The sequence below is a fragment of the Ranitomeya variabilis genome, chromosome 4 (assembly GCF_051348905.1).
Source record: "Ranitomeya variabilis isolate aRanVar5 chromosome 4, aRanVar5.hap1, whole genome shotgun sequence".
NCBI classification, from domain to species: Eukaryota; Metazoa; Chordata; class Amphibia; order Anura; family Dendrobatidae; genus Ranitomeya; species Ranitomeya variabilis.
In genome coordinates, this window is record NC_135235.1 from 3,657,571 (window position 1) to 3,682,883 (window position 25,313).

Genomic DNA, 25,313 nt, shown 5'->3' on the forward strand with positions numbered 1-25,313 from the left:
GAAGAGGTTGTCATCCAGGATATCTCTGTACTTGGCCGCATTCATGTTTCCTTCAATGACAACCAGTCTTCCTGTCCCTGCAGCTGAAAAACACCCCCATAATATGATGCTGCCTCCACCATGTTTCACTGTTGGGATTGTATTGGGCAGGTGATGAGCAGTGCCTGGTTTTCTCCACACATACCGCTTAGAATTATCACCATAAAGGTCTATCTTCATCTCATCAGACCAGAGAATCTTATTTCTCATAGTCTGGGAGTGCTTCGTGTATTTTTTTGCAAACTCTATGCGGCTTGCACTGAGGAGAAGCTTCCGTCGGGTCACTCTGCCATAAAGGCCCGACTGGTGGAGGGCTGCAGTGATAATAATAATAATAATTTTTATTTATATAGCGCCAACATATTCCGCAGCACTTTACAATTAGCGGGGACATGTACAGACAATAAATATGATAGTTGACTTTGTGGAACTTTCTCCCATCTCCCTACTGCATCTCTGGAGCTCAGCCACAGTGATCTTGGGGTTCTTCTTTACGTCTCTCACCAAGGCTCTTCTCCCATGATTGCTCAGTTCGGCAGGACGGCCAAGTCTAGGAAGACTTCTGGTGGTCCCAAACTTCTTCCATGTAAGGATTATGGAGGCCACTGTGCTCTTAGGAACCTTGAGTTCTGAAGAAATTCTGTTGTAACCTTGGCCAGATCTGTGCCTTGCCACAATTCTGTCTCTGAGCTCCTTGGCCAGTTCCTTTGACCTCATGATTCTCCTTTGGTCTGACATACACTGTGAGCTGTGAGGTCTTATATAGACAGGTGTGCGCCTTTCCAAATCAAGTCCTATCAGTATAATTACACACAGCTGGACTCCAATGAAGAAGTAGAACCATCTAAAAGAGGATCACAAGGAAATGGACAGCATGTGACTTACATGTGAGTGTCTGAGCAAAGGAGCTGAAAACTTATGACCATGTGATATTTCAGTTTTTATTTTTTAATAAATTCGCCAAAATTTCTACATTTCTGTTTTTTTCAGTCAAGATTGGATGCAGAGTGAACATTAATGAGAAGAAAATGAACTTTTTTGAATTTACCAAATGGCTGCAATGAAACGGAGTGAAAAATGTAAAGGGGTCTGAATACTTTCCGTACCCACTGTACATGGAATAATAGTGTCCTAGATAACAGGAGAGCTCTTGTTCTAGATACATGGAATAATTGTATTATTGATACCAGGAGCGATTGTATCCTTGAAAGCAGGATTGCTCGTGTTCCAGATTCATGGAATAATCTTATTCTAGATACCAGGTCGATCATATTCTAGATACCAGGAGTGCTCCTGTTGTAGATGCAAGGAATTTTAGTTTTCTAGACAACAGGAGCTCTCGTTCTACATACATGGAATAATCATATTATTGAGTGATTGTATTCTAGATACAAGGAGGTATCGTATTCTAGATACCAGGAGCGATTGTATCCTTGAAAGCAGGATTGCTCGTGTTCCAGATTCATGGAATAATCGAATTCTAGATACCAGGTCAATCGTATTCTGGATGCCAAGAGTGCTCGTGTTTTAGATACAAAGAACCAGTGTATTCTAGATACCAGGAGCGCCCGTGTTCTGGGATACAAGGAATCATTGTATTCTAGATACCAGGAGTGCTCGTGTTTTAGATACAGAGAATCATTATATTCTAGATGCCAGGAGTGCCTGTGTTATAGATACAAGGAATAATCATATTCTAGATACCAGGATCGATTGTATTCTAGATACCAGGATCGCTCTTGTTCTAGATACAAAGAATCATCGTATTCTAGATACCAGCAGCACTCATGTACTAGATACATGGAGTAACCATAATCTAAATAGCAGAGCACTCTTGTTCTAAATACAAGGAATTATAGTTTTCTAGATACATGGGATAATCATATTCATCCTAGGGTACTGAAAGAGTTATCAGAGGAAATCGCAGAACCACTAGCCAGAATTTTTGAAAAATCCTGGAAAACAGGAGAAGTCACAGATGATTGGAGAATGGCAAATGTCCCTATCTTAAAAACAGGAAAGAAGACTGAGTCAGGAAATTACAGGCCAATGAGCCTTACTTCTATACCAGGAAAGATCTGTGAACAAATTATTAAACAGCATGTATGTTGTCACGGTTCACACCGTGCTGCCAACACTATGTCACGGATCCCAGCGGTATGTCAGGGATCCCGGGGAGGTTATCTATTGTCCCCACTACTCACACCAATTTGTCCCGAACCGGGATTGTTTGATTGCCCCTGGTGCCCTCTGAAGGGGATTTATCTATATCCCACTTCCCAGTTTCAGGTTGGAACTTGCAGCTCTCTGGCGCCCCCCTTACCCTCAGGTCAGACTAGGTACTGCACCTAAGGTAATTAGTCGCCAGCAAGGCTGCTTGCTATGTACTGGGTATTGGGCATGCTACAGCGAGGGTGATATAACTACTCCCACACAGGCGGGAACAATAATTATCAACGCCACCAGTCGCTGCAGAGATGTCCGATTGCACAGGACAAGGTATTCCGCCACCAGCACCAATTGCACCAGAGTTTAACGGGTGCGGAGCCAACCCAAATCAGTAGCGTAATTTACCTCAGAGGACACAGTTCGTATAGAGCAGAAGAGATAAGCTTGGTAAAATTAGATATTTTACTCCATAAAAGATAGGCAGTATTTACAAAAATATTAAAAGATATTATAAAGGAGACGAATCATGTGTATATACAATTACAAATAAAAAAGGATTAACGGTGAAAATTGACTTACGATTCTTTCATATCGTTCAATGGTACGCAGTGTTCTGACTGGGGGAGGGGACCTTCCCCACTTATTCCCAGGTCAAATTGCACAGCCTGTCTGCAGCTGAATCCCCTGGCAAAAGACCCTCCTGGAATGCGGTCTTACCAAGTTATTCTAGCCCAAATCCCAGGCACTCTCCCTGTAGTGACATCACTTAGAAGCTGAAACCTCCTCTTACTTGTAATATGAAAACCATCTTTTACGCATATTTCGCTGTGTGAACCTCACATAAGTACGAAACAAAGCTCATGATGTTCCCCACGTCAGAGGCGTTCTTTTAAGTGTAAATACAGAACCATTACATGAACTGCTTGAGGAGAAATCCGCACTTTGCACTCACTGCGCCTAGCTGCTCGCGCTTTCAGTGGATGATATGTCTACCGGTGGACATCTAAAATATGAAACTTGTGTATTTCTAGCCCAAATCGGTGCTGTGATATATCAGTATAATAGAACAAAGAAATCCCTGCCGTTTGAGAGGGACTATACCGGTTTCAGCTGGTATTAGATGGGAGAATCGTCTACTGCAGCTACAAGGGCCATAAACATTATTTTGGTAGGAGGAGATGAGGGGTTTAGGATTCACACACATATCAGCAGGCAGAAGAGCTAGAGAGGGGGGTCAGAGCCCGCAGCGTGTGTCTTGTACAGCTATGCAGATACTCAAACATGAGATATTCAAATTATAGTGACACCTCCCCCTTTTGGACTGCGATACGGAGGCAGAACCTCTCGGTACTCCTACAAGCGCACTTCAGCAGGTTCATAAAGTTGATAAAGGCGGACTTCTCCTGTGCCTTGAGGCTCAGGGGGATCTGCTAGTATCCTCGACTCAGGTCCATTATGGTCAGGTATTTTGCGCCAGCTAACTTCTCAAGCAGCTCCTCGATGCGCGGCATTGGGAGCGCGTCAGAGGCTGTGATGGCGTTGAGCCCCCTGTAGTCCACGCAGAACCACGTGGTCCGATCTTTCTTGTTCACGAGAACTACAGGTGAGGCCCACGCACTCTTTGACTGTTGAATCACCCCCAGCTGTAGGACGTAAAGTTCACATTCGTGATGAGCCTTCATCATGTTGACGTGAAAGGCCTTTCGCCTACCCCGAGCGTGGTCAAGCGTGACCACGTAGGTGACCGGGTTGAGCTGTTGGTGGACGACGTATGGGCCTTCCCAGGCAGGATACCTGAAGCTTATCCTTTGGTACAGGGATCAGAACCCACACCTTTTGACCCACATGGTAGGTCCGCTCCCGGGCATTCCGGTCGTACCAGAGCTTCTGATCAGCCTCCGTCATGTTGTTATCCACCAACTGCGTCAAGGTCTGCATCTTGTCACGGAAGCTCATGACATACTCCACTATGGACATTTCAGAAGGGTTCAGCTCCTCTTCCCAGGATTCCCTTACCAACCCAAGGGGTCTCCGGACTCGCCTGCCGTACAGGAGCTCGAAGGGGGAGAACCCCATCGAGGCCTGCGGAACCTCTCGGTAACCGAATAGCAGGTGTGGGAGGTACCGCTCCCAGTGGCATCCTTGGGTCTCAACCAGCATGCGGAGCATCTGTTTGAGGGTACCATTGAAGCGTTCACACAAGCCATTGGTCTATGGGTGATATGCACTCGATACCAGATGCTTCACCTGCATTTTCTTACAGAGAGCCTCCATTAGGCGAGACATGAATTGGGTCCCTTGATCAGTAATCATCTCCCTGGGAAATCCTACCCGTGAAAAGATAGCCAACAGTGCATCCACCACCTTATCTGCCCTAGTTGAGGACAGAGCCACTGCGTCTGGGTACCGGGTAGCGTAGTCCACCACAGTAAAGATGTATTGCTTTCCAGAGCTGCTGGGGATGGCCAGCGGGCCCACAATGTCCACCGCGATCCTCTGGAATGGCTCCTCTATCACTGGCAAAGGATCAGGGGAGCCTTAAGAGAAGTCCCCGCCTTCCCCACTCTTTGACAGGTGACACAGGAGCAGCAGTAGTTTGTCACATCTGTCCCCATCTTGGGCCAATAGAAGTGTTGAGACAGCTGGGCCTTAGTTTTTCTGATCCACAATTGTCCAGCGAGCGGGATCTCATGGGCAATCCGCAACAATTCACTCCGGAATTGCTGCGGGACGACCAGCTGTCTTTCCCTCAACCACTTCTTTTGCGGTTTTCCGGGTACTGTCTCCCGGTACAACCTCCCTCATTTCCAGAACACCCTCTCCTTATCAGTCACGGAGGTGGGTGTCTCGCCAAGGTGTTTCAAATTCTCCAGCCTCGCATCTGAGCGCAGAGCAGCCTGGAACTCCTGGCTAGGGGAAGCCAGAAGCGACGTCAGGGTCCCTTCCCCACTTGAACCCTCTGGGACCTGGTCTGGGTCCATCTCTGGTTCAGACACGCCTGTGACTGAGGAGGGTCCAGAAGGCAGAACGTTATCTGCGTTTCGGGCACTCTGACTGCGGGTGACAGCAGCTACGTAGGCTGTCTCCCCGGGGATTTCCACAGACCCATCACCCGCCGCTTCTATGGGTGCTACCTCCCCATTCACGCCCAACATTCCAGGAGCAGTGCTACTTATGGGCCAGTTACCTTCATCTGCGGCACTGGTCACACGGTTGCACGGCATCACCTTCCTCACGGTTCCAATGCATCTCCCCATTTCCCTGAGCACCATCGCTTGCTCCTATTAGAGGTTCCTCATCCATTCCACCCCGCGGAGTGACGTGGCTGAGCACTCCTGCACCTGTGGACACATCAACCTTTGTAGAAAAATGCAAAAAAAGGCAAACGCAGTTCTAGGATGTATTAAGAAAAGCATAGAGTCTAGATCACGTGAGGTAATTATCCCCCTCTACTACTCCTTGGTCAGGCCTCATCTGGAATATTGTGTCCAGTGCTCGAAAAACTGGAGCAAGTTCAGAGAAGAGCTACCAGGATGGTGAGCGGACTGCAAAGTATGTCCTACGAGGAATGGTTAAAGGATCTGGGAATGTTTAGCTTCCAAAAAAAAAAGGTTAAGAGGAGATTTAATAGCTATCTACAAATATCTGAAGGGCTGTCACAGTGTAAAGGGGTCATCATTATTCTCATTTGCACATGGAAACACAGGAAGCAATGGAATGAAACTGAAAGGGAGAAGATAAAAATTAGATATTAGAAATAACTTTTTGACAATGAGGGTGATCAATGAGTGAACAGGCGGCCGCGAGAGGTGGTGAGATGTCCTCCAATGGAAGTCTTCACACAGAGGCTGGACAGACACCTGTCTGTGATGGTTCAGTGACTCGTGCAGGGCTGCCACTAGGAATTTCAGGACCCCATACTGGCAAAATTTTGGGCCCCCTTGAGACTCCGCCCAGGCTCTACCCCAGCTCCGCCTCTGCCCCCTCGAACCTTCCAATGTCCTACCCCCCACTCTTGGAAAATCTCCACTTCTGCACCACGTCCTCACCAATCACACATTAAGGCCGGCGTCACACTGGCGAGTTTTACGGACGTAAGAGCGCAGAAACTACGTCCGTAAAACTCGCATAACATACGGCACAATTATTCTCAATGGGGCTGCTCCTATTAGCCGTATATTACGGTTCAGTATTATACGGCTTTCTACGGCCGTACAAAATCGCAGCATGCTGCGTTTGTCAGCGTATTGCGCAAAAAAATCGCCAATGAAAGTCTATGGGGGCGAGAAAAATACAGATTCCACACGGACCAGCAGTGTGACTTGCGAGAAATACGCAGCGGTGTTAGTGAAAAGTCGGTAATTCAATTGCCGGCTTTTCATTTCTCCTGCACAAACCCGACATGATATGAGACATGATTACATACAGTAAACCATCTCATATCCCCTTTTTTTTTGCATATTCCACGCTACTAATGTTAGTAGTGTGTATGTGCAAAATTTCAGCACTGTAGCTGCTAAAATAAAGGGTTAAATCGTGGAAAAAATTGGCGTGGGCTCCCGCGCAATTTTCTCCGCCAGAATGGTAAAGCCAGTGACCGAGGGCAGATATTAATAGCCAGGAGAGGGTCCATGGTTATTGCCCCCCGTGGCTAAAAACATCTGCCCCCAGCCACCCCAGAAAAGGCACATCTGGAAGATGCGCCTATTCTGGCACTTGGCCACTCTCTTCCCACTCCCTGTAGCGGTGGGATATGGGGTAATGAAGGGTTAATGTCACCTTGCTATTGGAAGGTGACATTAAGCCAGGTTAATAATGGAGAGGCGTCAATTATGTCACCTATCCATTATTAATCCAATTGTATGAAAGGGTTAAAAAACACACACACACATGATTAAAAAGTATTTTAATGAAATAAACACAGCGGTTGCTTTAATAATTTATTGCTCTCTCAATCCATCAGCAACACCCTCGCTTGGAAAAATAATAAACGCACAAGATACATACCTTCTGATGTCCGATCATGTCCCACGAGGTAATCCATCTGAAGGGGTTAACTAATATTACAGGCACGAGCTGCGATAAACCACTCGCTCGTGCCTGTAATCCCCGGGTGCTGAAAGGAAAGCAGGATCTGTACTTACATTGAGTCGCGGTGATGCGCCCTCTGGTGGATGTTCTCATGAACTGCAGCCTGGGAACTTTTTCCCACGCTCCAGGTCATATGAGGACATCCACCAGGGGGCGCATCACCGCGACTGAAGGAAATGTAGGTCATTGACCTACATTTCCTTCATTCGCCGGGGATTACAGGCACGGAGCACAGCTGCATTATAGCAGGGCTCCTGCCTGTAAAATAATTAACCCCTTCAGATGGATTACCTCGTGGGACGTGACGGTTCAGCTGAGGGTATGTATCTTGTGCGTTTATTATTTTTCCAAGCGAGGGCCTGGAAATGGATTGAGAGAGCAATAAAATATTAAAACAACCGCTGTGTTTATTTCATTAAAATACTTTTAAATCGTGTGTGTGTGTTTTTTAACCCTTTCAGACAATTGGATTAATAATGGATAGGTGACATAATTGACGCCTCTCCATTATTAATCTGGCTTAATGTCACCTTACAATAGCAAGGTGGCATTAACCCTTCATTACCCCATATCCCACCGCTACAGGGAGTGGGAAGAGAGAGGCCAAGTGCCAGAATAGGCGCATCTTCCAGATGTGCCTTTTCTGGGGTGGCTGGGGGCAGATGTTTTTAGCCAGGGGGGGGGGCCAATAACCATGGACCCTCTCTAGGCTATTAATATCTGCCCTCAGTCACTGGCTTTACCATTCTGGCGGAGAAAATTGCGCGGGAGCTCACGCCAATTTTTTCCGCCATTTAACCCTTTATTTTAGCAGCTACAGCGCTGAAATTTTGCACATACACACTACTAACATTAGTAGTGTGGAATATGCAAAAAAAAAAGGGGATATGAGATGGTTTACTGTATGTAATCATGTCTCATATCCTGTCGGGTTTGTGCAGGAGAAATGAAAAGCCGGCAATTGAATTACCGGCTGTTCACAGATATCGCGCTGAATGAAATCTAAATACAGAATATATATATATATGTGTCTCAATGACATATATATATATATATATATATATATATATATATATATATATATATATATATATATATATATATATACTGTATGTATGTGTATATATATATACTGTATATATGTTTTAATGAACATTTGAGCACATAAATCCATTAGATGTCGGTTTTGCAAGCCTGCGAGAAAATATCGCAGTACGGATGCCATACGGATTACATACGGAGGATGCCATGCGCAAAATACGCTGACACACCCTGACTACGGATCACTATTTTGGGAACATTTCTCCGTATTACGGCCGTAGTACGGACGTATAATACGTGGCGTATTGTCTTACGCCAAGTGTGACGCCGGCCTAACCGTTCCCATCTAACACCAGATCACATACATAGACAGCAGCTTTTGTTTTAGCCAAAAGAATTTTTAAGCCGCTACTACGGCAAGGTAGACTCTTTTGGCCCGGCCCTACTTTACTCTAGACTTTTAAACATTTCTTAAACTATCCAACACTTGTTTTAGGTATATTTTATTTCTTTTTTCTTTAAGGAGATATGTTATATACATTTTTTAAAATAACTAATAATACCATATAAAAGGGACAAATACCATCACACCATGGAGGGACCACGTACCACCACCACATAGTGACTGAACACTAGCACATACAAGGAAGAAATACCGCCACACCATGACCAGACCACATATTGCCACCACATAGTGACTGAATAATACCATGTACAAGGAACAAATACCGCCACACCATGGCCGAACCACATTTCACCACCATATAGTGACACAATACTACAATATTGATAATAAAAAAATAAAACAATACTAATATCACCATAACTGCCATTATACACAAGCGCTGTACATAGTATACAGTGTATAGTGTTAGTGTACACGTAATACAGTGATCACCAGTGACATTGTACACAGGAGCTCTGTATTAGTAACAGACACAGAAATGACACCTATATAAAAGAATTTTTATCCTAATAAAGGTAAAATTAATATCCAAAAATTATAATCAATGGGTCACCCCGTGTGTCAAAATTATAGTGTAGAACCACTACCTAGAGGAAGAGACTGCACCGAAACACAAAGTTGGACCAATAAGAAAGTGCCAGGGAATAATTATCACAATATTAATTTTTATTTGGTAACAATAGTGACAAGCATAGAAATATATATGTTAAAAAAATGTATATATTATAATTGTATATAGTACAATACAAAATGTGCACAGATTAAGCCGCATATGGTAAGGCTAGCCAATTTATATCCAAATAAGAGGCAATCTATAGCATATATTATCCAGGGACAATGGATAAAAATATATGTGCAGGCAAACAGCCAAATATAGTAATATCTCAAAAGCAGTGTATGTAAACCATAAAATATATATATATATATATATATATAATATAAAAGTGCTATGTGCAAAAGCTAATTTCCACCACAAGGTGGTGCAATAAACCAAATCAAGGAAAATGTGGTAGGAAGAAAAAAAGTGCTATGTGCAATTACTGATTACCATCACAAGGGGCATCTTGGTACAAAGACCAAGTAAAGTGCTCAGTGCTATAGTAGTAAATATGCCAGATTACTTACAAGTATATCAGGGAATGATTCCAAGGCTGCCAGTGGCTAATTGTGTGCACCCCGACGCGCGTTTCGGACGCACAGTCCTTCGTCCTTTGTGTTTCGGTGCAGTCTCTTCCTACAGGAGCTCTGTGTATACTGTACAAGTAATACAGTGATCGCCAGTGACATACACAGGAGCTCTGTACATAGTATACAGTGCATAGTGTCAGTGTACAGGTAAAACAGTGATCACCAGTGACATTATACACTGGAGCTTTGTATATAGTGTCGGTGTACAGGTAAAACAGTGATCACCAGCCATTGTACACAGGAGCTCTGTACATAGTGTCAGTATACAGGTAATTCAGTGATCACCAGTGACATTATACACAGGAGCTCTGTATATACTGTCAGTGTACAGATAATACAGTGATCACCAGTGGCATTATACACAGGAGCTCTGTATATAGTGTACACTTAATACAGTGATCACCAGAGGCATTATACAGAGGATCTGTGTATATAGTGTATAGTATACAGGTAATACAGTGATTACCAGTGGTATTATACATAGGAGCTCTATATTTAGTATACAGTGTGTGTCAGTGTACACGTAACACAGACTCACCAGTGACGTCTCTAGCTGAAGTCCTTCATCTTCGCTTTTCTTCTTCATCCAGCGCACAACGCCATCACTTCTTCCAGCCAGGAATCTTCTCTGCAGAAAATAACACAGTTATCTAGATCACCGCTTCCAGAGCACACTCCCCACTTTTTTCCCAACCTCTACACTACATCATATAAAGAAAAAAGTGACATAGTGCCGCCCTGCACAGTAACAGGACCCCCTCAATTCATCATTTGCTCTCCCACACTTTCAATACAGCATAACTTGTGCTCCCCCACCCTCAAGTCATCATTTGCTGTTCCCCACCCCGCAGTCTCAATTCATAGTCATTGGCTTGCTCCCACCCCCAATACGGCATAATTTTCTCTCCCTCGCCTTCAGTACGTCATTTACTCTCCTCCACCCCCAGTTCATTATTTGCTTCCGTTACCCCCAATTCATTACTTGCTCTCCCCCACCCTCAGTACATCATCTGCTGCCCCCCACCCTAATATATGGTGCCTTTCCAGATGCTTTGTCACCGTGACTGTGGGTTTCTCTGTGGCACGTATGTGACCGGGCGTTAGTGAGGACTGCCTCTGTACAATGACAGGGTGGTGAGGGATGCATGAAAGCGTTCAGATCCATAATAACCAGTTCTGTCGGCTCATCCAGACGTATCTGAGCGTCTTCATCACAGAGATCTCCATGCCGAGGAGCGGCCAGCAACGGCGGAGAAGCCTCAGAAATGTCTGCATGAGCCGACAGAACGGTCTATGGATCTGAAGTAAAGCCTATGGCTTGTATGAATGGACGCTCCTGGTTTCCATGTGTGTTACACTGGGCTGCCGTGTGAAGCGACCACCTGTGAGGTGACGTTATTACCTGTGAGGTGACGTTATTACCTGTGAGGTGACGTTATTACCTGTGAGGTGACGTTATCACCTGTGAGGTGACGTTATTACCTGTGAGGTGACGTTATTTCCTGTGAGGTGACGTTATTACCTGTGAGGTGACGTTATTACCTGTGAGGTGACGTTATTACCTGTGAGGTGACGTTATTACCTGTGAGGTGACGTTATTACCTGTGAGGTGACGTTATTTCCTGTGAGGTGACGTTATTACACGTGAGGTGACGTTATTACCTGTGAGGTGACGTTATTACCTGTGAGGTGACGTTATTACCTGTGAGGTGACGTTATTTCCTGTGAGGTGACGTTATTTCCTGTGAGGTGACGTTATTACCTGTGAGGTGACGTTATTACCTGTGAGGTGACGTTATTACCTGTGAGGTGACGTTATCACCTGTGAGGTGACGTTATTACCTGTGAGGTGACGTTATTACCTGTGAGGTGACGTTATCACCTGTGAGGTGACGTTATCACCTGTGAGGTGACGTTATTTCCTGTGAGGTGACGTTATTACCTGTGAGGTGACGTTATTTCCTGTGAGGTGACGTTATTACACGTGAGGTGACGTTATTACCTGTGAGGTGACGTTATTACCTGTGAGGTGACGTTATTACCTGTGAGGTGACGTTATTACCTGTGAGGTGACGTTATTACCTGTGAGGTGACGTTATTTCCTGTGAGGTGACGTTATTACCTGTGAGGTGACGTTATTACCTGTGAGGTGACGTTATTTCCTGTGAGGTGACGTTATTACCTGTGAGGTGACGTTATTACCTGTGAGGTGACGTTATTACCTGTGAGGTGACGTTATTTCCTGTGAGGTGACGTTATTACCTGTGAGGTGACGTTATTACCTGTGAGGTGACGTTATTACACGTGAGGTGACGTTATTACACGTGAGGTGACGTTATTACACGTGAGGTGACGTTATTACCTGTGAGGTGACGTTATTACCTGTGAGGTGACGTTATTACCTGTGAGGTGACGTTATTACCTGTGAGGTGACGTTATTACCTGTGAGGTGACGTTATTTCCTGTGAGGTGACGTTATTACCTGTGAGGTGACATTATTACCTGTGAGGTGACGTTATTACCTGTGAGGTGACGTTATTTCCTGTGAGGTGACGTTATTACCTGTGAGGTGACGTTATTACCTGTGAGGTGACGTTATTACACGTGATGTCGGCGAGGTCAAAGAGAACACAAAGTGTAAGGAATGGACACCTGACATGTAGATGACAGAGGATCGTCCAGAGGAAGAAAGTGTGAGGCCGGGGCCACACGAGTCATCGGCGTCGCCATCTTAGTGTGATCCGATGAGGGAATCCGAGCACATTGTGAAGACAGAGAACTTCTCCATCTTCTCCACTGTCTGCGGATGTGCACATCACTCCAAGCACCTACTACACAGGACCCGCAGCTCCCACGGGACCCTTGCCCCTCTCCGTGCCCCGCCAGACTCTCATATATTGCCTAGAGCCCTGCCGGGGAGCCCCTACATTTTTCCACTGCAGCTTTTTTTCCCTATTCTTATCTCTACCAAAAGTGAGGTTTGATAACGACCCATTACGGGGCGGAACGTTACCGTGACACTTTAATACTACTGTGGTGACTTCAATAAACTTCATCTATGTTACGCATTTGAAAATCCATATCTTGAGCGCCGCTGTTTCTTCAATTATATAATTTTGCCTGGACCGGTTCCAGGTTCAGCCTGCACATGTCCTATATCCAACAGTGCACGCCATTTATCTATAATTAGGCTGCACTCAGATGACAGCTGAGTGCAGTCTGATGTTCCACACTCATCCATAGCTTTCAGTGGGTGAGGGTGATCTGAATTCCAGAGCCACTCGCAGCACACTGCAGATTATTTTTCCACAGGCTAATTTCAGTCAGTAGAAAAAAATCACAGATCTGCGCTGCTCCAGAGTATAACATTGTGCCGAGTGCTGTCCGATAAAGCATCACACAGCACTCGGCCGTGGTATACGCTCATATGAGCGAGGCCCGAGAACCTTTATTCCCTGCCGATCCTTTCCCATTAGCCTCTCATGCTGGAGGCCGGCCTCAATGACTTGTTTTCTGTAATACTGTGGAATTCCATACTTCTACATATACTGTGCTTGTAATTATATATACAGTACAGACCAAAAGTTTGGACACACCTTCTCATTTAAAGATTTTTCTGTATTTTCATGACTATGAAAATTGTACATTCACACTGAAGACATCAAAACTATGAATTATCACATGTGGAATTATATACTTAACAAAAAAGTGTGAAACACCTGAAATTATGTCTTATATTCTAGGTTCTTCAAAGTAGCCACCTTTTGCTTTGAGGACTGCTTTGCACACTCTTGGCATTCTCTTGATGAGCTTCAAGAGGTAGTCACCGGGAATGGTCTTCCAGCAATCTTGAAGGAGTTCCCAGAGATGCTTAGCACTTGTTGGCCCTTTTGCCTTCACTCTGCGGTCCAGCTCACCCCAAACCATTCCTACACACACAGAATGTCTCCTCAATCCCCCCACACACAGTAGATCCCAGCACATTCCCCCACACAGTATGATGCCGCCACAGTACATTACCCCCCCACACACAGTATGATGCCGCCACAGTACATTCCCCTCCCACACACAGTATGATGCCGCCACAGTACATTACACCATATACACAGTATGATGCCCCCACAGTACATTACCCCCCCCACACACAGTATGATGCCGCCACAGTACATTACACCATATACACAGTGTGATGTCCCCTCAGTACATTCCCCTCCCACACACAGTGCGATGTCCCCTCAGTACATTCCCCTCCAACACACAGTGCAATGTCCCCTCAGTACATTCCCCCACACACAGTGCGATGTCCCCTCAGTACATTCCCCTCCCACACACAGTATGATGCCGCCACAGTACATTACACCATATACACAGTGTGATGTCCCCTCAGTACATTCCCCTCCCACACACAGTGCAATGTCTCCTCAGTACATTCCCCTCCCACACACAGTGCAATGTCCCCTCAGTACATTCCCCTCCCACACAGTGCGATGTCCCCTCAGTACATTCCCCCACACACACAGTGCAATGTCCCCTCAGTACATTCCCCTCCCACACACAGTGCGATGTCTCCTCAGTACATTCCCCTCCCACACACAGTGCGATGTCTCCTCAGTACATTCCCCTCTGACACACAGTGTCATGTCCCCTCGGTACATTCCCCTCTGACACACAGTGCGATGTCCCCTCGGTACATTCCCCTCCCACACACAGTGCGATGTCTCCTCAGTACATTCCCCTCCCACACACAGTGCGATGTCCCCTCAGTACATTCCCCTCTCACACACAGTGTCATGTCCCCTCAGTACATTCCCCTCTCACACACAGTGTCATGTCCCCTCAGTACATTCCCCTCCCACACAGTGCGATGTCCCCTCAGTACATTCCCCTCTCACACACAGTATGATGTCCCCTCAGTACATTCCCCTCCCACACAGTGCGATGTCCCCTCAGTACATTCCCCTCTGACACACAGTGTCATGTCCCCTCGGTACATTCCCCTCTGACACACAGTGCGATGTCCCCTCAGTACATTCCCCTCTCACACACAGTGCGATGTCCCCTCAGTACATTCCCCTCTCACACACAGTATGATGTCCCCTCGGTACATTCCCCTCCCACACAGTGCGATGTCCCCTCGGTACATTCCCCTCACACACAGTGTCATGTCCCCTCGGTACATTCCCCTCTGACACACAGTGCGATGTCCCCTCAGTACATTCCCCTCTCACACACAGTGCGATGTCCCCTCAGTACATTCCCCTCTCACACACAGTGCGATGTCTCCTCAGTACATTCCCCTCCCACACACAGTGCGATGTCCCCTCAGTACATTCCCCTCCCACACACAGTGCGATGTCCCCTCAGTACATTCCCCTCTCACACACAGTGCGATGTCCCCTCAGTACATTCCCCTCCCACACACAGTGCGATGTCCCCTCAGTACATTCCCCTCTCACACACAGTGCGATGTCCCCTCAGTACATTCCCCCACACACAGTGCGATGTCCCCTCAGTACATTCCCCTCTCACACACAGTGCGATGTCTCCTCAGTACATTCCCCTCCCACACACAGTGCGATGTCCCCTCAGTACATTCCCCTCCCACACACAGTGCGATGTCCCCTCAGTACATTCCCCTCTCACACACAGTGCGATGTCCCCTCAGTACATTCCCCTCCCACACACAGTGCGATGTCCCCTCAGTACATTCCCCTCTCACACACAGTGCGATGTCCCCTCAGTACATTCCCCCACACACAGTGCGATGTCCCCTCAGTACATTCCCCTCTCACACACAGTGCGATGTCTCCTCAGTACATTCCCCTCCCACACACAGTGCGATGTCCCCTCAGTACATTCCCCTCCCACACACAGTGCGATGTCCCCTCAGTACATTCCCCTCTCACACACAGTGCGATGTCCCCTCAGTACATTCCCCTCCCACACACAGTGCGATGTCCCCTCAGTACATTCCCCTCTCACACACAGTGCGATGTCCCCTCAGTACATTCCCCTCCCACACACAGTGCGATGTCCCCTCAGTACATTCCCCTCTCACACACAGTGCGATGTCCCCTCAGTACATTCCCCCACACACAGTGCGATGTCCCCTCAGTACATTCCCCTCTCACACACAGTGCGATGTCTCCTCAGTACATTCCCCTCCCACACACAGTGCGATGTCCCCTCAGTACATTCCCCTCCCACACACAGTGCGATGTCCCCTCAGTACATTCCCCTCTCACACACAGTGCGATGTCCCCTCAGTACATTCCCCCACACACAGTGCGATGTCCCCTCAGTACATTCCCCTCTCACACACAGTGCGATGTCTCCTCAGTACATTCCCCTCCCACACACAGTGCGATGTCCCCTCAGTACATTCCCCTCCCACACACAGTGCGATGTCCCCTCAGTACATTCCCCTCTCACACACAGTGCGATGTCCCCTCAGTACATTCCCCCACACACAGTGCGATGTCCCCTCAGTACATGTGACTGTGTGCAGTTAATAAAGGGTCAGTAGTCCAGGCATGTTATAGTGTTGTCCTCACACCTGCTGCGCTGAGTCGCACACGGATTCGCTGAATGGTGGAACACGGACCAATGGCTCCTTTCTCCACTTCTGTATTCAGGGGGCTCTGCTTCTAAAAGATAGAAATAATGCAAATGTGGCATATGTTGGGGTTACTCATTGCCATTCATCATTGAGCACCTCCAAATTATGGGCGGTATGCCACAGTTCCCAGCCCATTAACTGCTACAGTTTCGTCAGGTTTGTTCTGGATCCCAGGGTGTCCATATTTTGAACATAATCACTGGCATGCCCATCCTAGATGTCACCACATTTTAGGTGCCCCTAAATCCACATTAACTACTCACCCTTGTGTATAATCCTAATACAGTTCTGGTCACATTCTAAGCATCATGAGATGATGAAGATGTCGCTGCTTTCCAGCTTCATTACTAAGTTCATGTAATGGAGCTATTAAGCAGGTTCTAGATGCCTCCAGAAATACATCTATGCTCGTTACTGCTCACTGTGTCTGTTCCCTCACTTGTGATGGCCTTTGTACAGCTACACCCCATATTATTTCAGAAGCTGTAGATTCTTCATTGGTCCATGATATCACTGTGGGCCACTGACTAACTGTAGATGCCTGGTATCTACACCAGCGTGACCAGGGACAATTCATTTTGGTGTTGAGCAAAGGGGCAAATCTATTCTTTTCTTGCTGTTGGCACCAGTGAGATACCGGGTCAGTGGGTGCTTTCATCCTCTGGCCCGGCTGTCTTTAGAAAGACTGCATGGACCAGGGCTCATGCCACTGAACGCTCACTCTCTCCACGGGCTGGTCACTACTCAGACAACGCAGGGTGAGGGTAAAACAGTGTGGCAATAATTTATTGAATCATCAACACACAATAGCATATAGAACAGTCCCTGCAAATACCCAAGATGGTGCACATTACAGAGCCTCGCCCTTCCACTGACTCGCCGGGATAAGAGCTGTGTCCATGGCCGAATATCCCCACCAGTGGCTCCCCGCCGAATATCCCCACCAGTGGCTCCCCACTGATTGTCCCAACCTGGATTCTCTAAAAGTCTTTGAGGGTTCAGTGATGGTCAGTGAAGCAGCTTTGTATTTCTTCAGTTGGAACCATGATGCCATGACTTCTGTAATGTAGAGTCTCTCTGAAAACAGGCAGATCCTCCTTTTTATAGGTCACAACTTCTCATTCAGTCATTCCACCACAGACTTGGTGGTAGGAGGCCTTCATATTGCAGAGCACCAATGGGTCATCAACATATTAACAGCATTCACACATTGTGCCTTTGTTTCCCAAAGATAGTAGAACAATACTAGGACTGCACTATAGGACAGACACAATAGCTAATCAGCAGCCAGTCCACAAATGGCAGCCAGTGAATTAATTATAATAAATGCTAAGTCATTCTCACAAGAACTCTAGCTCATGTCCCTGGGCCTACTGAAATAATATGTCTGGATAATTCAGATTAAATGCAGTGTTGCCACAGCACCATCGCTCCATATGAGGGGTCCGATTCTCGTGGCCTGTAATGCTGTCGGCCATGTCTTAGGATTTCTTACATCTGTCATTACTATTTCACCCCTCTCTGGTCTGGGTTCTAACAATCCATCTCTGTCTTCTAGGAAGCCTCCACTCTCCTCACAGAACAACTATGAGCATTGATGCCTCGAAAGACAACCCCTTGGAAAGTCGGGTCCCCGAGGTGAGCTGGACTGATGGGATCCACAAACTCTCAGGTCCCAATGCTCCTTTGCCTCAGAAATTTGCCACATTGCCCAGACAGTGGGCTCCTGGAGATGAGCGCACTGAGCTGTGGGAGAGGTCCTCTTCCTCCAGTAACTTCTCCAGAACTGCCAATGGCAAGAAGAACGCGAGGAAAAAGGAGAAAGTCAGCCTATTTGAGAGAGTGACCGGCAAGAGGGATGGGAAGAGGCCCGAGTGGCACAGCCAGGACATCTCCAACTGGACTCCAGAGGGTGGTACCAACTATGAAACCACCAATCCTTTCTGGGTGGGGAACCAAACTCCGGAGCAACGGTAATTGGGGCAGATAAGTCTAATGATGACAGGCTCATACAGAGGAGCGTATACTTGGCTGTGCTATATATATATATCCAGGATACAGGCCTATCAAGTGCTGAGACCATATGGCCCCTCCATGTGTGAGTGATCTTACATGGAGCTGTACAGAAAGTCCCACAAGGTGCCGCACACTGGGCTCCACGGGGTGCCCCACAGAGAGATCCATGAGGTGCCCCACAGAGGGCTACACAGGGTGCTGCACAAAGGACTCCACATGGTGCCCCACAGAGAGCTCCACGGGGTGCCCCACAGAGGACTCTACGGAGAGCCCCACTGAGGACTCCACATGGTGTCCCACAGAGGGCTCCATGGGGTGGCCCACAGAGGGCTCCACATCCAGAGAGCCCCACAGGGTGCCGCACACTGGGCTCCACGGGGTGCCCCACAGAGGGCTACACAGGGTGCTGCACAAAGGACTCCACATGGTGCCCCACAGAGAGCTCCACGGGGTGCCCCACAGAGAGCTCCATGAGGTGCCCCACAGAGAGCTCCATGACGTGCCCCACAGAGGACTCCACATGGTGTCCCACAGAGGGCTCCACGGAGGGCCCCACAGAGCTCCATGAGGTGCCCCACAGAGGACTCCACATGGTGTCCCACAGAGGGCTCCACGGAGAGCCCCACAGAGAGCTCCATGAGGTTCCCCAAAGAGGACTCCACATGGTGCCCCACAGAGGGCTGCACAGAGGGCTCCACAAGATGCCCCACAGAGGGCTCCACAGGGTGCCCCACAACATAGCAGCGTAGCATAATACAGACCCATAAACTGCTGTGTCCATACGGCCGCTCCATGTGGGACTGATCCTACATGGAGCCTCACAGGGTGCCCCACCACATGGCACAGGTGGCAGCACTGCTCCTCATGGGGACACCATACTGACTTTCCCTTAAAGTACAGTTGTATAGGGACTGATTGTGCCGCCATCTTGGCTGTGTAGGGCTGTCACACCATGGTCCCGTCTGGTGTTGGCGGCTGTCGTACACGCAGAGCTGCTCCTGTACATTACATGTAGATCACTGGTGCTTGAGGTGTGAGCTGGCGGCTGGGTGGGATTATGGCTGTGACTTATTCTGGAGGGCAACGTGTACAGGACTGTGTGTCCTCCAGAGCGCCGCTCCGTTATCAGGATAAGAACCGATTTTCTAATCAGCAGATGTGAAAATTTCTCAATTTGCAGCGGTGACAGGTGAGAATGTGGAAAGTGTCGTCAGAACCGCGAAGACCTGGGATGTTATTAGCGAGGTCGCGGGGGGTGGGGAAGGGGTAATTAGATGGAGACTGGGTAATTACAGAGATGTTCGGGGGGGGTTGACGCGGGACGCCTGTTGAGAATGCTGAGAAAGGCCGATCGGCGCCCAGGAAGCAGGCAAAGCGCTGGTGACCCAGGAATGTCCACCGTGGGGTCATTGCCCATCTGTGACTCCGACCCCTGTACATGGATATCAGCACATCGACCAGCTCTAAGACATAGGAACACACAGTGCGGCCATACCTGATGCCTCCCCCTCGGGTGTCATCGCCACATCTGTGTACACAGACCTGCCCCTGACCCTCTGTGCCCCCGGGTGTCACCCCCACGTGTGTACACAGACCTGCCCCTGACCCTCTGTGCCCCCGGGTGTCACCCCCACGTGTGTACACAGACCTGCCCCTGACCCTCTGTGCCCCCGGGTGTCACCCCCACGTGTGTACACAGACCTGCCCCTGACCCTCTGTGCCCCCGGGTGTCACCCCCACGTGTGTACACAGACCTGCCCCTGACCCTCTGTGCCCCCGGGTGTCACCCCCACGTGTGTACACAGACCTGCCCCTGACCCTCTGTGCCCCCGGGTGTCACCCCCACGTGTGTACACAGACCTGCCCCTGACCCTCTGTGCCCCCGGGTGTCACCCCCACGTGTGTACACAGACCTGACCCTCTGTGCCCCCGGGTGTCACCCCCACGTGTGTACACAGACCTGCCCCTGACCCTCTGTGCCCCCGGGTGTCACCCCCACGTGTGTACACAGACCTGCCCCTGACCCTCTGTGCCCCCGGGTGTCACCCCCACGTGTGTACACAGACCTGCCCCTGACCCTCTGTGCCCCCGGGTGTCACCCCCACGTGTGTACACAGACCTGCCCCTGACCCTCTGTGCCCCCGGGTGTCACCCCCACGTGTGTACACAGACCTGCCCCTGACCCTCTGTGCCCCCGGGTGTCACCCCCACGTGTGTACACAGACCTGCCCCTGACCCTCTGTGCCCCCGGGTGTCACCCCCACGTGTGTACACAGACCTGCCCCTGACCCTCTGTGCCCCCGGATGTCACCCCCACGTGTGTACACAGACCTGCCCCTGACCCTCTGTGCCCCCGGGTGTCACCCCCACGTGTGTACACAGACCTGCCCCTGACCCTCTGTGCCCCCGGGTGTCACCCCCCACATCTGTGTACAGACCTGCCCCTCCCCCTCTGTGCCTCCCAGGTGTCACCGCCACATCTGTGTACACAGACCTGCCCCTGACCCTCTGTGCCCCCGGGTGTCACCCCCCACATCTGTGTACAGACCTGCCCCTCCCCCTCTGTGCCTCCCAGGTGTCACCGCCACATCTGTGTACACAGACCTGCCCCTGACCCTCTGTGCCCCCTAGGTGTCATCCCCACATCTGTGTACACAGACCTGCCCCTCCCCCTCTGTGCCCCCCAGGTGTCACCCCCACATCTGTGTACACAGACCTGCCCCTCCCCCTCTGTGCCCCCGGGTGTCACCCCCACATCTGTCTACACAGACCTGTACCTCCCCCTCTGTGCCTCCCAGGTGTCACCCCCACATCTGTCTACACAGACCTGTACCTCCCCCTCTGTGCCTCCCAGGTGTCACCCCCACATCTGTGTACACAGACGTGCCCCTCCCCCTCTGTGCCCCCCCAGGTGTCACCCCCACATCTGTGTTGTACACACACCTGCCCCTCCCCCTCTGTGCCCCCCAGGTGTCACCCCCACATCTGTGTACACAGACCTGCCCCTCCCCCTCTGTGCCCCCTAGGTGTCATCCCCACATCTGTGTACACAGACCTGCCCCTCCCCCTCTGTGCCCCCCCAGGTGTCACCCCCACATCTGTGTACACACACCTGCCCCTCCCCCTCTGTGCCCCCCAGGTGTCACCCCCACATCTGTGTACACAGACCTGCCCCTCCCCCTCTGTGCCCCCTAGGTGTCATCCCCACATCTGTGTACACAGACCTGCCCCTCCCCCTCTGTGCCCTCTGGGTGTCACCCCCACATCTGTGTACACAGACCTGCCCCTCCCCCTCTGTGCCCCCTAGGTGTCATCCCCACATCTGTGTACACAGACCTGCCCCTCCCCCTCTGTGCCCTCTGGGTGTCACCCCCACATCTGTGTACACAGACCTGCCTCTGTGCCCCCCAGGTGTCACCCCCACATCTGTGTACACAGACCTGCCCCTCCCCCTCTGTGCCCTCTGGGTGTCACCCCCACATCTGTGTACACAGACCTGCCTCTGTGCCCCCCAGGTGTCACCCCCACATCTGTGTACACACACCTGCCCCTCCCCCTCTGTGCCCCCCAGGTGTCACCCCCACATCTGTGTACACAGACCTGCCCCTCCCCCTCTGTGCCCCCCAGGTGTCACCCCCACATCTGTGTACACAGACCTGCCCCTCCCCCTCTGTGCCCCCTAGGTGTCATCCCCACATCTGTGTACACAGACCTGCCCCTCCCCCTCTGTGCCCCCCAGGTGTCATCCCCACATCTGTGTACACAGACCTGCCCCTCCCCCTCTGTGCCCCCCAGGTGTCACCCCCACATCTGTGTACACAGACCTGCCCCTCCCCCTCTGTGCCCCCCAGGTGTCACCCCCACATCTGTGTACACAGACCTGCCCCTCCCCCTCTGTGCCCCCTAGGTGTCATCCCCACATCTGTGTACACAGACCTGCCCCTCCCCCTCTGTGCCCCCCAGGTGTCACCCCCACATCTGTGTACACAGACCTGCCCCTCCCCCTCTGTGCCCCCCAGGTGTCACCCCCACATCTGTGTACACAGACCTGCCCCTCCCCCTCTGTGCCCCCTAGGTGTCATCCCCACATCTGTGTACACAGACCTGCCCCTCCCCCTCTGTGCCCTCTGGGTGTCACCCCCACATCTGTGTACACAGACCTGCCCCTCCCCCTCTGTGCCCCCTAGGTGTCATCCCCACATCTGTGTACACAGACCTGCCCCTCCCCCTCTGTGCCCTCTGGGTGTCCTGACAATTGTTAATTTATATTTCAGGATTTCGTCATCTGAAATGACAGCACAAATAGAACGGTCGAGCGGAAGAGTCGAGATGTTTCCCCCACTGCAGAGACCTCCGGTGAGAACCCCCAGGGGAGACATGGGGTGGGCAGTGCAGTATCTCAGCGTCTCTGGTCGATATCAGTGGGAGCCATCACCTATAATGGAGTCTGACACCTGCAGCTTTTAATGATGTGCGGGTGAGAGGATGCCGGGTGGTGCTGTGCCGTGCTGTGTCAGCAGTGCTGGGGCGGGCAGTGCTGTGCGATGCTGTGCCTTGCTGTGTCGGTCAATGCAGTGTCGTGCTGTGTCTCGCCGTGCTGTGCCGTACTATGTCGGCAGTGCAGTGTTGGGCGGTGCTGGGGCGGGCGGTGCTGGGGCAGTGCTCTGTTGGGCAGTGCGCTGCTGTGTTGGGAGATGCAGTGCTGTGCCGTGTTGGGCCGTGCGGTGCCTCGTCGGGCAATGCTGTGTCAGCGGTACTGTGTTGGGTGGTGCTGAGCTGTGCTGGGGCTGTCGGTGCTGTGCTGTGTTGGGCATTGCGGTGCTTTGTTGGGAGATGCTGTGCTTTGTCGGGTGAGGCTGTGCTGTGTTGGGCGGTGCTGTGCTGTGTTGGGCGGTGCTGTTTTGGGCGATGCAGTGCAGTTCTGTTTTGGGCGGTGCTGTGCTGTGTTGGGCGTTGCGGTGCTTTGTTCGGAGGTGCTGTGCTGTGTTGGGCGGTGCTGTGTTGGGCGGTGCTGTGTTGGGTGATGCGGTACTGTGTGTGGCGGTGCAGTTCTGTTTTGGGCGGTGCTGTTCTGTGTTGGGCGTTGCCTTTCTTTGTTGGGAGATAAGGTGCTGTGTTGTGTCGGGCGGTGCTGTGTTGTGTCGGGCGGTGCTGTGCTGGGCGATGCGGTGCTGTGTGTGGCGGTGCAGTGCTGTTTCGGGCGGTGCTGTGATGTTTTGTATGGTGCTGTGTCGGGCGGTGCTGTGCTGTGTCGCCGTCCTCCACAGTTGGAATATCCCTTCAGTAGAGCAGTAATCACACATCCCTGACTGTAGAACAACCCCCAGTATCGGTGTGTGCAGACATCATCTCCAGCACAGCTACAACTCTGTGCCCACCAGAAACATATGCTACAACTGGGCTCTGCTGCTCCGTCCCTGTACTGCCACACCGTGCTCTGTCCCCCTACTGCCACACCGTGCTCCGTCTCCGAACTGCCACACTGTGCTTCGTCCCCGTACTGCCACACCGTGCTTCGTCCCTGTACTGCCACACCGTGCTCCACTGCCATACTCGCGCACCCTGCTCCGTCCCCGTATTCCCACACCGTGCTCTGCCTCGGGACTCCCACACCTTGCTCCGTCCTCGTACTGCCACACCGTGCTCCGTCCCCATATTGCCACACCGTGCTCCGTCCCTGTATTACCACACCGTACTCTGTCCCCGACCGTATTGCCACCCCGTGCTCCGTCCCTGTACTGCCGCACCGTGCTCCATTCCCATACTGTCGCACCGCCGCCATACTCGCCCGCTGTGCTCCCATACACGGCCTCTCCTCTGTACTGCCACACCGTGCTCCGTCTCGGGACTCCCACACCATGCTCTTTCCCCATACTGCCACACTGTGCTCCATCCCCAACCGTACAGCCGCACCATGCTCCGTCACCGTACTGCCGCACCGTTCTCCAACCCCGTACTGCCATATCGTGTTCCGTCTCTGTACTCCTGCGCCGTGCTCCACCGCCATACTCACCCGCTGTGCTCTCACACCCTGCCTCGCCTCCGTACTGTCACACCGTGCTCTGCCTCGGGACTCCATCCCCGTACTGCCACACTGTGCTCTGTCCGCATACTGCCACACTGTGCCCCACCCCCGTACTCCCACACTGTGCTCCACCCCCGAACTCCGACACCGTGCTCCATCCCTGTTCTGCCACACCGTGCTCTGTCCCCGTACTGCGACACCGTAGTCCATCCCCGTACTGCCACACCGTGCTTCGTCCCCGTACTGCCACACCGTGCTCCGTCCCTGTACTGCCACACCGTGCTCCGCTGCCATACTCGCGCACCCTGCTCCGTCCCCGTATTCCCACACTGCTCTGCCTCAAAACTCCCACACCATGCTCCGTCCTCGTACTGCCACACCGTGCTCTATCCCCGTACTGACACACCGTGCTCCGTCCCCGTATTGCCACATCGTGCTCCGTCCCCGTATTGCCACATCGTGCTCCGTCCCCGTATTACCACACCGTGCTCCGTCCCCGACCGCACTGCCACTCCGTGCTCCGTCCCTGTACTGCCGCACCGTGCTCCGTCCCCATACTGTCGCACCGTGCTCTGTCCCCGTACTGCTGTACTGTGCTCTGTCTCCGTACTGCCGCGATGTGCTCCGCCGCCATACTCGCCCGCTGTGCTCCCAAACAC

The 25,313-nt window shown here is 50.7% G+C and overlaps 1 protein-coding gene across 2 annotated transcripts in view; it reads left to right on the forward strand.

Moving 5' to 3' along the window:
* RAB11FIP2 (RAB11 family interacting protein 2) overlaps nucleotides 1-25,313 on the forward strand; it is a 54,266-nt gene that overhangs the window by 25,893 nt on the left and 3,060 nt on the right. For both annotated transcript variants that reach the window (XM_077257887.1, XM_077257888.1), the window contains 2 exons: nucleotides 18,172-18,586; nucleotides 22,904-22,985. In XM_077257887.1, coding sequence (XP_077114002.1) covers nucleotides 18,172-18,586; nucleotides 22,904-22,985 — 497 coding nt within the window. The remainder of the gene's footprint in view (nucleotides 1-18,171; nucleotides 18,587-22,903; nucleotides 22,986-25,313) is intronic.